The sequence below is a fragment of the Schistocerca americana genome, chromosome 4 (assembly GCF_021461395.2).
Source record: "Schistocerca americana isolate TAMUIC-IGC-003095 chromosome 4, iqSchAmer2.1, whole genome shotgun sequence".
Taxonomy (NCBI): domain Eukaryota; kingdom Metazoa; phylum Arthropoda; class Insecta; order Orthoptera; family Acrididae; genus Schistocerca; species Schistocerca americana.
The window spans coordinates 563,584,936-563,601,471 of record NC_060122.1 but is presented as its reverse complement, the minus strand read 5'-3'; the positions used below and the strand labels follow the sequence as shown (position 1 = coordinate 563,601,471).

Here is a 16,536-nt window from a genome sequence, read left to right as displayed (position 1 = left end):
TCATCCTGCAAGAGTTGGCCAACACCTCTTCCATGGGAACTACCTAACAACAACACTTTCTTTCTCTTTTCTGATTTCCCTACATTCTTACTTTTCAATCTGCTGCTGAAAGTTTGTTGTGCCCTGTCTACACCTGCAACTGCTTGAGGCTCACCAGCTTCTAACTGAAGCAACAGGTCAAATCTATTTTCCACATTCACCATAAAGCTGTCAGACAAAGTTCTAGGCCTGTTCCTCCTGTTGCCTGTTGCCACTTCCCACCTCTCTTTACCCTTCTCCCTTCTTAACCTGTCAAGATCTCCCCTGGCCTTGTCTAATTCAGCCTGAAGGGCAGCAATTTTCCCCTCCTGTTCCAGTATCTTCCTATCTCTACTACCATCATAAGTATCTATATCATAAGTGTTAAGAAATAAAGTATTTTCATTTCATCTTAATTTTTGTATGGCCCTTTGAGAAATTTATATTCTGTAAATAACTCTTAAAACAGTAGATAACAAATATGTATATATACCTAATAAACCAAAAGTACTGGAGACCTGGCAGATGTTTCGCACTGAAGCTTCCTCTTGTGTGTTGAAATTTATTAAGTTAAATTTAAGGCAAAAATACAAAACTTAATTCTTTTTTAAGTCACAGAATTGCTATCTTTTCTGTCATATTACCAGATACTACTGATTTAATTATAAACAGTATCTTCCCTGCTCCAGCTATCTGTATTATGTACATATTTATTTTTTAAAACTGTAAAAAAAACGTATGAGTTTTTACAAATTATTTACTTGAAATCCTCCATTCAAAAACTTTTGAGTATTACACAAAGTATTACTTGATTAATACATTAATAGTAAGTACAAACACAGTGGGCAATATTTTTCCGTGCAAAGTGTAAAAAATTTTTCACTGAATTTCTAGTATAAAATATGTTGGCAACACTGTTTCCAGAGCGCTTCTGTTTATAACAAATGAGTGAGAACTTGCATATAAACCATGCTGCATTGAGTGTGTTTGATTTGAACTTTTTGTTAGATACAATGTCAGTGAGGAAATACAGTAGTAAACTAGTGAGGGTTGTGGACTATGAAAAAATGGCACAAGAAGGTGGTGTTTAAGAAAAGTGATAAGCACTTCACAGTTGTTGGAAATCTGTCGAAGGTATTGCAGAAATATCTTGGTTCTCAAGTAACAGTATTAGCATCACATCCATTGTGCAGGAATTTCTACACTCACTACAAGAAGAAATTTAGTGACAACCTACCTGAACGATCACCATCACCCAAATGTGAAACTGAAGAAGACAGTGCAGTCATTCCTGGGTGTGAAGTTGTTAATTCATTGAATGTTAGCATTTCTGCCATAGCCCCAGTAGATCCCCCTTAAACATCTAGGAAAGGTAAGAAGCACAAGAAGAAAACAGTATGTAAAAAGAAAAGTGGAAGAAATTGAAACACGTTTTACACAAGCAACATCTTCAAAAACTTTGTGAAGTGTATAATGTAGATGCACTTGGTGCAGAAACTGAAGACAGTGATATGTGCACGAAATGTGACGTGTGGTTTCAAAACCTATGTACTGCTATCTCAGCAGCCACCTGCACTGCGAAGGTACAGTTACTGACGCTGATACCAGGTAGCTACTCTAACCAACACACACAGAAATACATACTCACTTCCTCACATTATTTGATTTCAAAAATCTCATAAAATAAAGAGAGAAAGATATTTGGGCTTGCCCAGATTCTTACTGTGGGCATCCGTTGCAAGACAGAACACTTATTGTTGCTCTGGAATATTACCTAAGTGATAACAAAGACTGCAGCAGGCAAAGTTCTAACCAGACTGACATTATCTCTGTTAGTGAAAATGATGAAAAAGCTAAAAAGGTAAAAAGATATATGACAAGATCAATAAGAGAAGCATATCTCCTAATGAAAATGGAGGACCCGAATTTAAAAATTGGTGTCTCAAAATTTTACTCCTAATGACAAAAGGAGTAAAATGCCAGCCAGTCAAGGAAGTATGCACATGTATTGCAGAAATCTGATACTTTTTTGTTTCACCATAAGCAATGTCACAGGAAAGAAGTACACAGAGATGGACCTGATGCTTTTGTTGTACACGTCAACAGCTGCAAGATAAATTATATTTTAACTAAAGTTCAGCCTTGATCAATTTAGAATTATATTTTAACTAAAGTTCAGTCTTGATCAAGACTGAACTTTAGTTAAAATATAATACTCTATTGATCACTGTTTCCAAAAATGTTTACCAAAATTGTGCAAGATAAATGTTGGTTGCACAGGAGTGTGCAATGTGTCCTGGTGCTGAAGTGATAACTGTTGAAGCATTAAAGCTTCAGGATACCGACAATGAAGTAACCTATGCATTGTGGGAGGGAGGAGAGTTGGTGAAGAAGACAGCAGAGCCGGAGAAGTTTGTTACAGAGGTTAGGCATTGGGTCATGAAAGAAATAGCTCAGCATAAGTAAAATCAGCCACATCCCAGAATACTGACACATTAGTTACTCATTTCAACTTTGCTGATAACTGGTCTCTTTCTTTGCAGAATGAACTTCAAATTTACCAATGGCACACATCACAGGTATCAATATTCACACGTGTTGCTCACTTCCGTGGATCATCATACTGTTTTGCTACTGTCAATTATGATCTTGCTCATGACAGTACTCATGCATGCTACACTGTCAGCATGATTACTGATGACATAGCATCTAGAGACTATGCATTTTCTAAATGTGTGTCTGTGACTGGTGGTGCAGCATCTCATTTTAAAAAGCTTTCAGCTTCATGAGCTTGGTCAACAATGCAGTAAAGGAATTAAGACAAAAAATGGATATTTTCAGCAACAGGTCATGGAAAAAGTGCATGTGGTGGGGTGGGAGGTCTCTGTAAACATATTGCGACAAGATTTAATCTCCAGCACGAAGCTGTTGACACTGTAAGAGATGCTACTGAATTTGTACATACCATATCAACATAGGTAACAAACATGAAACTTTTAATTCTAAATGAAAGTACATTAAGAGAGTTCTGTTTAAAAAAGAAAGAAGAGTGGTCTACTATGAAGCCTGATGTAGGAATTCAATCAGGTCACTACTGAGTTGCATCCTGGAGTGGCACCTACATTGCAAGAACAGTTCTCCAAGAAATGCAGCCTGTTAATATGTGTGAAATGCAGAGACCACAGTATACATTAGAAGACTCTGTAGTGAGCCACTCCATTTCTTCTGTGTATGACAATCAGTGGTGGGTGGGACAGATAACTGTGTCTCATGAGCTGAAAGACACCTCATGATCCTGCTAATGCTTTCAAATGGCCATCATCAAAAGATCAGTGTGCAGTTCCCACTTCTCAAGTACTGCACTTGTTGGATCATCCTTGTCCATGAGCAAATTCATCTCAGCTATACAAGTTCAATGAGAAGCAGATGAAAAAAAACAAATGAACTCTTTTCAACAGAGCAGTGTTGATTGTTGAATTGTAGTCAATTTTAATTCATGGAAAGTCATGAAGTAAAATCATGACAGAAGACAATAATAATTTGTGAATAATATCATAAAAAGAAAACTGAGTATAAATGTTCTATATCTCATTTCTATTATAAAATACTTTCAAAGAAAATTATGAATTGCTTTCACACTCACTTATAATGTTATAAAGTAATTATTTTGGTTTAGAAATACTAGTTTTGCATGGCAGTTACTTAAAATCAGCAATTAATTTAAATATTTAAGTGTCCATGGTTTTTTGACCTTGAGAGTAGAGCTAGGTCTATTTAAAATATTTCTCACATTTTGTGCAGACAAGTACTGCCCACTCTGATTGTACATTCTGAGCCATGGCGAGCTGGTGCCAGCGTTATTTTGTTCATGTATCGTTGAGATCGATTGTGGTTGAGCTAAGCTATCTTTGCTTTTTGCATGCCTTATCTTCCAGGCTGGGCAGGTGAAGGGATTGGTTTGTTAGCCTCTGATGGGTAACCATCAAGATCTCATGACATTCGCTGGGAGACGAGTGTCAACAGTTGCCGAACGAGCGTGATGAGCGTTATATGTTCTCGTGTGAAATTGGTCAGAGGTTTTGGCAACATGGGCAGTTTGGAGATACAAGTTCTGTCACTTCACTGGGAACAAAATTTGATGTGAAATGGTGAAGCTGTTGGACCCCCTCCTTTGTTTGTGTACGTGATATGAAAGTTATTGGAATGTCTTCGTGATTCGCACAAGGACCTTAGATTGTGCCAGCGCCTTGGCAGGAAGTGAAATGTTAAGGTCTAGGCCCGGCAGTGTTTAAGAACCTGGCCACTACCGGGAGTTGTTCACATACCCCCTTCCAAAGTTTAGGATTTATCTTCCTTCTGCCAAGGCGGTTTAAGTTGGTAGATATATAAATATATACTGTAAGTAACCTGTTCTTATACAAACCTGTTTCCTTAAATATTAGCGACTGGCAACTGGCTAAACTTTAAATTGCATAGCATCTGCCAAGTTCCTTGTGCAGCTCTTTCTAATAGTCTTTTATTAACACGTCTGAGCATGTGAACATTGATTGTTAAAGATCAGTGTTTCTGCTGTAGTTTTTTGTGTAAGTGGTTCTATCATGTTACGTAATTTGATCTTAGCTTGGCACTAGTGTTGAAGTGTCATTAAGTCACCCTTTATTGGTAACTGTTTTCATTATATGTATTTTGAGGGAAATTCTATATGGGAGTTCGAATTTCTGAAGTTTGTCAGTAATCCTGTTTTCTTAATAAGGGAAAATAAAGTGAGGGGTATTAGTGCCCAGCAACGTTAAGCTTGTAATTGACCTTTTAACAAGTGCTTCTTTAACAGATTGAAATAGTAAGTTTGTAAGGGTATTTTAGTGAAGAATGTTAAGAGTGGACATCTTAATGTAATAACTGGTTTTAAAGAGTTTGATGAAGTGGCTATGTGAAGTAATTGATAACTGCTATGCTTAAGGTTTCTGTAAATGCCTGGCACATTAAGTTTTTTATAACTTTCTCTTAAGGGACTGTTTATTTGAGTACTGAGTACACTGGGTTTCTAACTGTGTTTGCAAAGCTTTACCTAGTGGCTCGTCGACAATTTGTAATTCTCAAATTCCTTAAAAGGCGTAATGTCAATAAACTGTCTTAATTATAAATTGTGACTACCAACCATGATTACATCCCGCTTCCTCTTTTATGGTATCTAAGATATGGTGGGTAAGTGTGGTATGAAAAGGGATCCACATACCACTTGGTAGCAGAGACATAAGGGGGGGGGGGGGGGGGGGGCTTTTCCTATCCTCTCCTATGGTTGGTAGACATTGCTTAGTAAGTTGTAAAATTTTCATTATTGAGTTTTGAAACTTGTCTCCTGTTTCACAAAGTTAAGTAACATGAGTCTCCGAGCTTGCCCTGGCATAACTTGTTTATGGAAGGAGCAGTTGATGTATGAGCTCTGCATGCACGAGCTGCCAGTAGATGGAAATGTGTCTGATTTGGTGGCCAGGCTTCGTGCAGCAGTCAACACTCCCATTGCCCTACCGACAGACATCGTTAGCGAGGTAGGTGACTTGTTGTCGAATATCGAAACAGCTTTAAGTGATGTAGGTCAGACAATTCAATTTCTGGTGTCTACTCAGCACCGCATAAAAAATTTGTCGCATGCACGCGAATTTAGCCCATTACTGTGTTTATCAGATATCGCTTCAATCAATCTAAAAGATACAATGGGTACTCTCTGTCATAAGTTCCTTGGTGTTGCCGGAGGTTAGCAGTCATGCGCAGTAGCACTTGCTTTAAGCAGGGGAAGTTTAAGTACTAATTCTGAACCTGAAAATGTGAGTGAGGTCACACACGTTAAGTGTAACGAAGAATATTTGAGTTTATTTTCCAAGTTACCTAATCCAATTATGAATGTCTTGAAAGATATGTCTGTCTTGTATATTGAAAATTTGAGCCAGATTCAATACTTCCTGTGGTTGTTAGTCCGTCTCCAGATTCACGCTGACGCACTGCACGTTCCACAGTCTGTCGTATTAGCATTAGTATATCCGATGGCTAAGGATGTGCTTAGTAGCATGATAGCCTTAACGCAGTTTTTTGAGAGGGTTAGTGGGGTTGGATATGCATGTGTCTGACCTTGACTGTATTGAACATATGTTGAAAGGCATGCAGGTACAGGATCGCATCAGGTTGAACCTCGTACAGTGCCTTTGCTGTATGGAACAGTTTCAACATTTGGTTGATTCTATTCATGCTATTTCTTGGGCGGATGAACAGTGGTCCACCGCACAAGGGAGAGTAATATCTGAGGCACCAACGTGTAGTAACTCTACACCAGTTCTAATTCATTAGTTCGGCACTGCTATCGTTGCCATGCTAGAGGATTGGAAAAGGGGGTAAGTTTACTAACTGGCCAGTGAACTGTAAGGCCATTCAGGCAACGCATGTTCCGGCACTCCCTTTTGTCTGTGCTAGGGTAGGAAGGAATCAGTGTGTGCATTGCTGGATTTGGGTAGTTCCATATCCTTAGTTGATTACGACTGGTACATAAAATATAGACATTTGTGCAGGTTTTCGTCTCCGCAGTCTCTGACTCAGAGATGTCGGGTCACCGATAGCAGAGAGTTACCTCTAGTAGGGGAGGTGCGGCGGTGGTTGCACGTCGATAAATTCTCATGGCCTCATAGATTTTTTGTAGCTAAGAATTTGAGGGTCCCTTTGTTGCTCAGGTGAGATTTCATCCAGCATGTGGGTTTGGTATTCGATTATGCTGGGAGTGTCTTTTATTTTAAGTTTTTGCCTCACCACCATCTCTCTTTGTGTTTGTGCCAGCAGTCTTGTGCAGGGAATGTGAGCTATGTGTGCAATGTGCAGGTTGGCACGGGTAGTCTTACAGCACATCAAGTGCAGGCTCTCAACCAGATCTTGGAGCGCTATCCTGAGGCCTTATCGGATAAGTTGGGGAAGACAGAAATTCTTAAGTATGTCATCCAATTAACTGATAGTGTGCCCGTCTGTCAGGCCCTTTATAGGCTGTCTCCACTCAAGATGAAGATTTTGAGAGCCAAAATCGATAAGATGCTACAAGAGAGGGTGATTAGACCATCAACTTCGCCCTATGCTTCGCCTGCATTTCTAGTGCCCAAAGACCAGGGTAGTGATTTTTGTAGGATGGTTGATTACCGGAGGCTTAACAAAAAGGCGGTGTTGGAGTCAGCTCCCTTGCCCGATTTGCACAATTGCTTTACCTGGTTTGCAGGTGCTAATGTGTTCACCATCTTAGATCTCAATCAGGCATCTTACCAGATTCTCCTTGCAGAGTCATCCAAGCCTATGACAGTGTTTTGCAGGTTGGAATTTATTTGAGTTCACCCGGGTCCCTTTTGGGTTGGCCATTGGTGCGGCTGTGTTGTCCCGTTTGTTGGATGTGGTCTTAGGGGACTTGAAGTTCATCTGTCTCTACAACTATTTACATGATGTAGTTATCTACAGTCGCACCTTTGAGGAACACCTTGTTCACCTGGAGCAGATTTTCCTAAGGTTGCGTTCGGCTGGCCTCACTGTCAAACCATCTAAGATCACCTTGTGTAAACAACAGATTGCTTTCTTAGGCCAGCTGGTATCTGCAAAAGGCGTAAGCATCGACCAGGATAGAACTAAGGCCTTACGGGGTTTTCCCCCTCCCCAGAATAAGAAAGATGTCGCTCACTTCATTGGCATTGCAAATTTCTTCCATACATTCATTGCCAATTTCACCCATCTTGCAGCCCCCCTTAATGATCTTCAGAAGAAGAATAGCGATTTCGTATGGGGAGAAAAATCAGCAGAGTGTCTTCGCACAGATTAAAACTGCAATTACTAATCCCCCGTTGATAGCTGTGCCGGACTAATAGTACGTTTGCAATACACACTGGCACCTGTCATACTGGGGTAGCAGCAGTTTTACTTCAAGAACATGAAGGGGAGAGGCGACCTCTAGCTTATGCCTCACAGCGACTGACTACTCCTGAATCCAACTATTCTGTATATGAATTAGAGGCTCTCACCATTGTTTTTGACTTGGAAAAGTTTTGTTTCTACTTGGAACATAAAGAATTTGTATTAAGAGACAGACACGAACAACCAAGCATTAAGTTGGATCTTGGCTAGGCCAAGGAAGACTGGCCGAATTGCACGTTGGGCAGTCCGTATATCTGCTTTTCATTTTCAAGTCAGACATATTAAAGGCTCAGATAATGCAATTGCCAATGGTCTGAGTCATATGATTACACCCGACTCCCAGGAAGGTCAGGAGCAAGGCAAACAGGACATTAGTGTTGGGACGATTTTGTCCGACTTTCCTAACCTGTTTGGTGGGCTTAAGGAGAAGCAGATGCAGGAACCATGTTGTGGTCCGATTCGAGATAGGGTCATGGCTGGGGTTTCGGTGCTGGGTTATTGCCTCCAACAAGTGGTACTGTGTAAGCAGGGTAGTGACGATCAAGGGTGTGGTTGCCAATTGAGTTAGTACTGATGGTCTTCCAGTATTATCACGATTCTTGGCAGCCATTTGGGGCTGTATAAGACCTTGGCCAGGATCCACGAACATTTCGTGTGGCCCTCTCTTTATCGCTACATTAGGCGATGACTGGTTGGACAGTGTGATCTCTGCAAAAGGGTGAACCCTGATTCCAGGGTCTCTCGTGGGCTTCTACACTCACAGAGGGAGCAGTATCCCCTCAAAGTTTTTATCGACTATGTTGGACCATTGCCCCGGACAAAGAAAAGCAATCGTTACATCTTGGTTGTCGTGGATGCTTTCTCCAGGTTTACATAGCTGCTTCCTACCTGAGGGTCACTGCAATTGTGGAAGGTCACATCCTGGTTCGGACCACCGAAATCATTGGTAAGCGACAATTCACCTGTCTTTCTGACTCGTGTGTATAAGGCCTTCTGTTTCCATCAGGGTATTAGACATATTACCACCACGCCTTATTATCCTAAGGCGTCATTTGCCGAAACAGGTAATTGGAATTTGAAAACAGCCCTAACCATCTACCATGCCCGGTCACCTGGTACATGGGATGTCACCTTGCCCTGGCTCAATCAGTTGTTTAATATCGCCAAACACGAGGCAACTGACATGACGCCAGCTCTGTTAATGTTTGCCTATACCATTAATTCTCCATTATCAAACTTGTGGAGTATAAATGACCTCTTACCAACGGCCATTACCCCTCAGAGCTTCCGTGAGAATTGGCAAAGGGCCAGACAGTGTGCATGTATTAATCATGTATCACAGTATTGTGAACAAAGTTTATTGAAAATAAATTCATATCTCTATCACTTTGGGTTTCTTTATTACAATTTTTCAATTTTCCCTTTTGTTGCTACATTTTCACTAATACTCCCATTTAGAGAGGTCTGTAGTGAGTTAATAAATCATCAAAAATAGCTCAAATGACTCTGAGCACTATGGGACTTAACATCTGAGGTCATCAGTCACCTAGAACTTAGAACTACTTAAACCTAACAAACCTAAGGACATCACTCACATCCATGCCCGAGGCAGGATTCGAACCTGCGACTGCAGTGGTCACGCGGTTCCAGACTGAAGCGCCTAGAATCGCTCGGCCACGCCGGCCGCAATAAATCATCAGAAAATCAAAATATTGTAGTTTTGGAGAGGTATCATGTGAAACTTAAAATGTATCAGCAAACTTTGAAATTGTAATGTGACACTTCCATTCTTGACCTGTATGATTTGAGATGAAATCACCAAATAGTAAGTTTGTACCACTTTCATTTGACTGTGCTTTATAGAAATACAGATAAGGTCACATTAGAAAGGAATGAACAAAAACAAATGGTTATTGTTTTTCCATAGTAGGGTCACATTGCATGTAAGTCATTTGTATTGAGAGACTAGGCTGTGTATTGGCTTCAGGACCATTTATACGCAATGTACATAAGAGTCACACATGTAACATGTCCGGAGTATATAAAATAATAAGTTGTGACTATTACAAGTTTTATGTTAGATAAACTGGGAGGAACTTTGAACTGAATCCAATCCCTCAGCATTTTGTGCTCATTTAAGAGAGTGCAAGAATTCCATTAACACCACCATTAAAAACCATCACCACTCTTTGCAAGGAAGACAAAGGTAGGTTATTTAATAACCTAGAAGAAATAGATATATACACTCTTATGACAAAATACCCAGATAAAGTCCTTAACAAAGAGACAAAGATAAGAAATAAGATGTATATACCAAACATTAACAATGTTTTAACCAAATAAGTTCAGATTAGAATTTTCTCCATTTCCCTGCGTGTAATATTAACTAAACTTAGACAAGATATATTAGAGCAGGGGCGGGCAAACGTTGCACGCGGCTCATGAGCGCACAGCACTGCACGTGCGCTGCTCACGTGCAATCGTCAACCGGGGCAGTGGCAACTGGCAACAACCGGCAGGTTGCGGCAGTGTAATACCAGGCTAAGCTGCAGAAAAGGCAGAGTGAATGAAGGAAACGGAGAAGTGGAGATTTGCTATCTTTTAAAAAGGAAAGGGAGAATCATTTCTACTTTGTGCAAAAACGTGAAAATGCGAAATGTTTAATATGTGGTAGTATTCTCGCTAGTCAGCAGAAGTTAAGTATTGAACGCCTTTTATAATAAATTTCACAAGGATGGGTACAATTTATTGTCGGATTCTCAACGGAAGGGGAAATTGACTGAGCTTAAGAAGAGTTATCTGACGATACTAGATGAATCTGACGTAAGTTGCTGTTGTGACGGAGAGATCTGCGACTTTGTTTCGTCATGTCTCTCATCTAACTGATTTAACATTTTATGGAGCACTGTTTTCAATTTTTCAGGACAACAACAATGATAGCCCAGCGGTACGCGCAAGTTCTAAGATTGCGCTTAATATAGCGAGAGCTGGAAAACCAATCGCTGAAAGTGAGTTTACAAAGGAGTGCATCAATGACACTGCTGATTTACTTTGCCCACTGAATGCAAATCGGTTTCGAGCTACCACTCTTTCTCGGGGGAGTGTAAGTCGTTGTCTAAGTGCCATGGCAGGTGATGTTTACCGTCAATTAAGGAATGCAGGGCAGGAGCTTATTGCACTTTCCATTGCACTTAATGAGTCCACAGATATTTCAGACACCACACTATTAGCGAGTTATGTCCACGGCGCAGACACTGCTCTGCACATAACAGAGGATTTTTTAGATATGATATCTTTAAAAAGCACGACCACTGGTGCGGACATCCTAAAAGCCATTGAAGAAGCTGTCGATTCAGCTGGCTTAAACTGGGAACGTTTGTTGTCAGTGACAACAGATGGAGCACCTGCAATGAAAAGGGAACAAATGGGATTTGTTGGATTACTAAGAAAAAACCTACAGCGTACAGAAGAATCATTGTACAGCATCCACTGCATTTTGCACCAATAAGTACTCTGTGCAAAAGCAGCAAAATTGGGGGATGTCATGCAAGTGGTTATTTGGGCAGTTAATTATTTGAGATCCCAAAGGCTTACACACAGACAGTTTCACACATATTTAGCTGAAATTGGGGAACAATACTGTGACATACCATCCCACAGTGAAGTCCGCTGGCTTAGTTGCGGTAATGTACTCAAAAGATTTTTTGAGCTGAGAATACCAATAAATCAGTTTTTAAAGGACAAAGGAAGATATTATCCTAAGTTAGAAGTTTCAGAGTGGGTTGCCAACCTTGCATTTTTAGTGGACATTACCGGACACATGAAAGCATTGAACACAAGTTTGCAAGGAGAAAATCAGCTAATTTGTGAAATGGCTGAAAAGGTGCTAGCTTTCACTAGCAAGCTGGCACTGTGGGGATGACAGCTCTCATCAGGGATCGCAGTGCATTTCCCTACTCTGTCTGTGCGAGAACAGAATTGCAAAGAATATGTTTCCGTACTTAGTGCAATAAAAGAGGAATTTCTCAAGTGATTTGGGGATATATTATATCTATCCCAAGCTTTGAGTGGTTCTCGAGACCATTTGCTGTTTCTGTAGATGATATTCATCCCAATTTGCAAATGGAATTAATAGATTTACAGTGTAATTCTCGTCTGAGAGACAAGTTCCTTTCGCAAGACGTGTAACAGACTTTTATCACAACTTTCCACAGCAAGAGTTTCCTCTTCTCCATTGTGAAGCCGCAAAGATAATGTTAATGTTTGGCTAGACATACGTTTGTGAGAGATTTTTTCTGTTATGAAAATTAATGAGTCTCTGTTAAGAGCAAACATCGGTGATGAAAATGTTTGCGTTTGTCTGTATGTAGAAATTTTGTTCCGGACATTAAACGTATTGTAAACTCCACCTGTGATAATTAAATAAAACGTATTGTAGGTAACAGGTGCTCTTTCAAACTATGATTTCTTTTGAGCACTCCTACTAACCTTATTCCTTCAATCAATAAAGCAAGCTAGTAAACAAAATCATTACAGAGGAAAGAGCGGAGAGACGGTATGGTGGGGAGAGAAGAGAAGCGGGTGGCCAGCTTGGCCCTGTGTGCATGCATAACACCTGTTACCCGCACACGTGCAAGTGCACCGCACACGTGCAGGATTCCTGTGTTAGAGCATCCTTAGATCCAGGTCCAACTTGATAATCTTGATGTATAGTAGACACAAATTTTATTACGTTACATCCAGTAAGTTGTTCAGAACAGTTTACATCAATTTTCTCATTCTACCTTTATATAACATCTCTCTACATGCAATATTCACTATATACCAGATGCGTATGCCACAGTTTTATTTAGATAAGATTTCACAAAGGCAGATTTCGAAAAGCATCTGTAATGTTAGACCCTTTTCCCTGATCGTCAATTCCATGTTTTCATCCCGTACCAATGTTCAACATGACCGACCATGAAATGAGACTGTTTAGCATCTGACAGTTATAATATGTACACATGACAACCTATGAACCAAAGAGGTATGACAGATATGGACCCGACTGATCACACTGACATTGTTATAATCAAGATTTTAAATGTCCACGGTGTTCTACGTTTTCTATATCCACATCAATTTTAACCTCAAAGATTTTATTCTTCACACACACACACATCATTTGATACATGTACACATAAGAACCTTATATTTCTGCTGTAATTTGTACAACACGTTCTTATGTTATAGGCATCATTATGTACACCTTTGTTTGTTTTTACTCTGTATCACAAACAACTCATGATGATCTATACACCCGAATAGTGGTACAGCAAACCCTGTTTGCACACAGCAAGATGTCTTTTAACATAAATGTAAGGATGTTACACCAATTGAACAAATATCGTTAAATGATTTAAAATTACCTATCCAAATTGAGTGATAAACAAACAGTTAACTTAATGTAGCTTAAAAATAGTATAAATCTAACTGACTCCCTGTTCTGCCACAAAATGCCAAACAGAGTGTGAAAGCCATTTTATTAATTTCATGCAATAAGAATAGAACACGGTTACCTTTAATCTGATTTCACTTATTATGAATCAGTTTCTCCTACCACTACAAGAATTCCTAACCTGTTTAACCTGACATTGTAGATTCTTACCTTTATTAGTTTCTCAACACCCGAAGAAGCTATTATACAGTTTGTGGGATGAAAACGTACTTGATTTACAATTGATCTGTGTCCGTGGAGAATCATATGTGCAGTATCAACCCACTGATCTGAAAGTAGGTACAAAAGTATTAGAAGACTAATCTAAACAAAAATACAGTAAGGACAAAATAAGTATTTCACAATACCTTCCTCAGCTGTTGATGGAATTTTCCACATATACAAATTAAAATCATCAGAACCTGACAGAACATATTGATCATCATCTCCTGCAAAACTACAGCTCTTCATAGTGCATGAATTATAATAGCCAGGATGATCAAACTGGCATATGTGAACCGAAGAATGCACTGAATACAATACTGGAGGTAATCTGCGTCTCAGAGCCAATATCTGTGTACCAGCCTGATTGAAACGAACACTCATACAACTCTGTGATGGATTATTTCCACCAAACCGCATCAGAATCCTAAAAAGAAACAAAATAACAAATTAAGCATGCATGCAAGATAAATTAAACTGCACTGAACTTGTTCATAACATAAAAATGTTTTCCAGGACATAATGCTTCATCCATTCAGCACATTCACTACACTTTTAAGATGGGCAGCAAACCTTTCCCTACTATACATACAAGTTCTAATGGAGACAGCACGCAGCATCCCCTTTGGCTCTGACAATAGCAACTATAGGTCATGACATGAACCACATGACACTCCAAATTGAGATTCATCTTGATCTAAAAGCTATGACTACTCAACTGCCAAACATGTGTCATGTAGATTGGCTGGACCTACATCCAAGATATACACTTTTCATTTGCAGTGTTCAAGATGTGCTCAACAGGACTAAGGCCAGGTAACCTGTAAGGATACACAAGAATGTGATGCCAGCTGAATGTTCCTCATACTTTTCTGATAAAATTTGATTGTGATGAGGCAGTGAATCATCTTGATGAAGATACAAAATGCCAATGAGGTGCTGGAGGTGAACAACAGGTCACACAACATCAGACAGTATGTCCCTGTATTGTTTGTTGGTGAGTTAACAAAAAGGATACAGTGCCTGACATGGTTTTTAACATACTTGTACACTGCCACTGGCATGCCCCAATGCACTGCACAACTTTTCTCAAAGCTTCCTGTGCCCAATGCGACCCTGCCAATCTCGAGTCAACGTTAGCCGTTGATATCCCCCCGTTGGTTTTGAGCCGTGATGTGATAAGTGACAACATTCATTAATGAGTTGAAATTCCTAATCGTTCTGAGGTTGAACATTATGTTTAGCTGCCCTATATATCAAAATGAAATGAAAGTTGGTAGGTGTGTTTCTATATCTGGAAGATAATCTCTACACAAATGTCACAACAATTGCATAAGAGTGACACTAGTACCACCACTATGAGGATGCAAAACAGGTTTGCTTTAAATACAAACTGTAAGGGCCGTTAGTATCAGTTACCTTCGAGACTGGGCATGGTGCATAGATATTAACCAAGAAGGGTTACTTACGAGAAGGGGTGGCATGTGGTGGTCTTCAGCATTGAAAGCAGATTCTGCCTGTGCGCAAGGGATGGTTGTTTGTGTGTACGGCACAGACCTGATGAGAGCTTTCTCATAAAGTGCTTTCATCCAAGATACACTGGTCCCACTGTAAGACTTATGGCCTGGGGTGAGATAAGCTACAATTCTCATTCAACTTTGGTTTTTCTGAAGGGGTTGCTAATCAGCACTCGGTACATGCAGAATATTGTCAGACCCATTCTTTTGTCATTCTAGCAATAGGAAGGTGACATGTTGTTCCAACAAGATAATGCTGGTGAAACTCAACACGTTCTAAAAGACTTGCAGCAACTTCCCTGGCCTGCACAATCTCCAAACTTGTCCCCAATCGAGCAAGTGTGTGATAAGATGGGATGAGAAGTGACTCATGCATCTCGCCAACCAATAATTATTACAGAACAATAGGTCAAGCAGTAATGGCATAGTGTATTCCAGGACAGTGATCGCTATCTGTATGATCAACTGGATGCCAGAGTCATTGCCTATATTGTCACATGTGGAGGCTATCAATGATAGTGTCAGCATGAGTTAATACCTGGTTCCTCAGAACTGGTTGTGCTATTGATCTGCAAATATAATCATTACATGTACTCCACACACACTGTTGCAACAATAAATCTGGAGTAAACTGGAAACCTCTTAAAAGTGTGGAGATGGACTGAGACATGTGGGGGGAAAGGATGTACTGAGTGAAATGTGGGAGCAGGAGATGGACAGAGGGATTGAGGAAATTGGTGACAAAAAGAGAGAGGGTGGAGGGTGAGATGGATGTATAGAGGGGGAGGAGTAGATTGGAGGGCGGGGTACAGCAGGGAATGGAGAGGGAGAGGGGGCAGGACAGGATGCACAGAAAAAAAGAGGATAAGAAGGGGAGGGAGAGACATATGGGGACAAGAGGAGATGGACATAGGGAGAGGGGTGGGAGGCAATTGACAGGGGGTAGGGGTATTGGATGGACAATGAGGGGGGGGAGGGGGGATGGGTGGACAGTGGACAGGAAGAGAAGTGAGGAGGATAATGACAGAGGGAGGGGAAAGAAGAAACTGTCAAAGAGATTTGGTGGAGGAGATTGACAAAGGGATAGGGTAGGAGAAGATGATGAGACAAAGAGAGGAAGGAGTAGATGACAAGGGAGAGACAGCATCGGCAGAAAGATATGAAAACAGAGAGGGAGAACAGTAAATTTGAGAAATGTGTTGAAAACGTACACAAGTGAAATCACAGGAAAGAGGCTATATATAATCTCCAGGTTCTCTTCCTAAGCCCTTGGGTCCATTTCAGCAAAATTTGGCACACAAACAGAAAACTTTATGAGTATCAGCACTTTCAGCTTTATAACATCCTGGCTCCAATAGGAGTGGAGATTCA

At 40.3% G+C, this 16,536-nt stretch overlaps 1 protein-coding gene across 1 annotated transcript in view; it reads right to left on the bottom strand.

The window, feature by feature from the left end:
- Positions 1 to 16,536, bottom strand: part of LOC124612398 (DDB1- and CUL4-associated factor 5) — a 131,711-nt gene that overhangs the window by 60,595 nt on the left and 54,580 nt on the right. Inside the window, exons 5-6 of the mRNA XM_047140579.1 lie at positions 13,795 to 14,075; positions 13,598 to 13,716 (exon numbers count right to left, since the gene is read on the bottom strand). Coding sequence (XP_046996535.1) covers positions 13,598 to 13,716; positions 13,795 to 14,075 — 400 coding nt within the window. The remainder of the gene's footprint in view (positions 1 to 13,597; positions 13,717 to 13,794; positions 14,076 to 16,536) is intronic.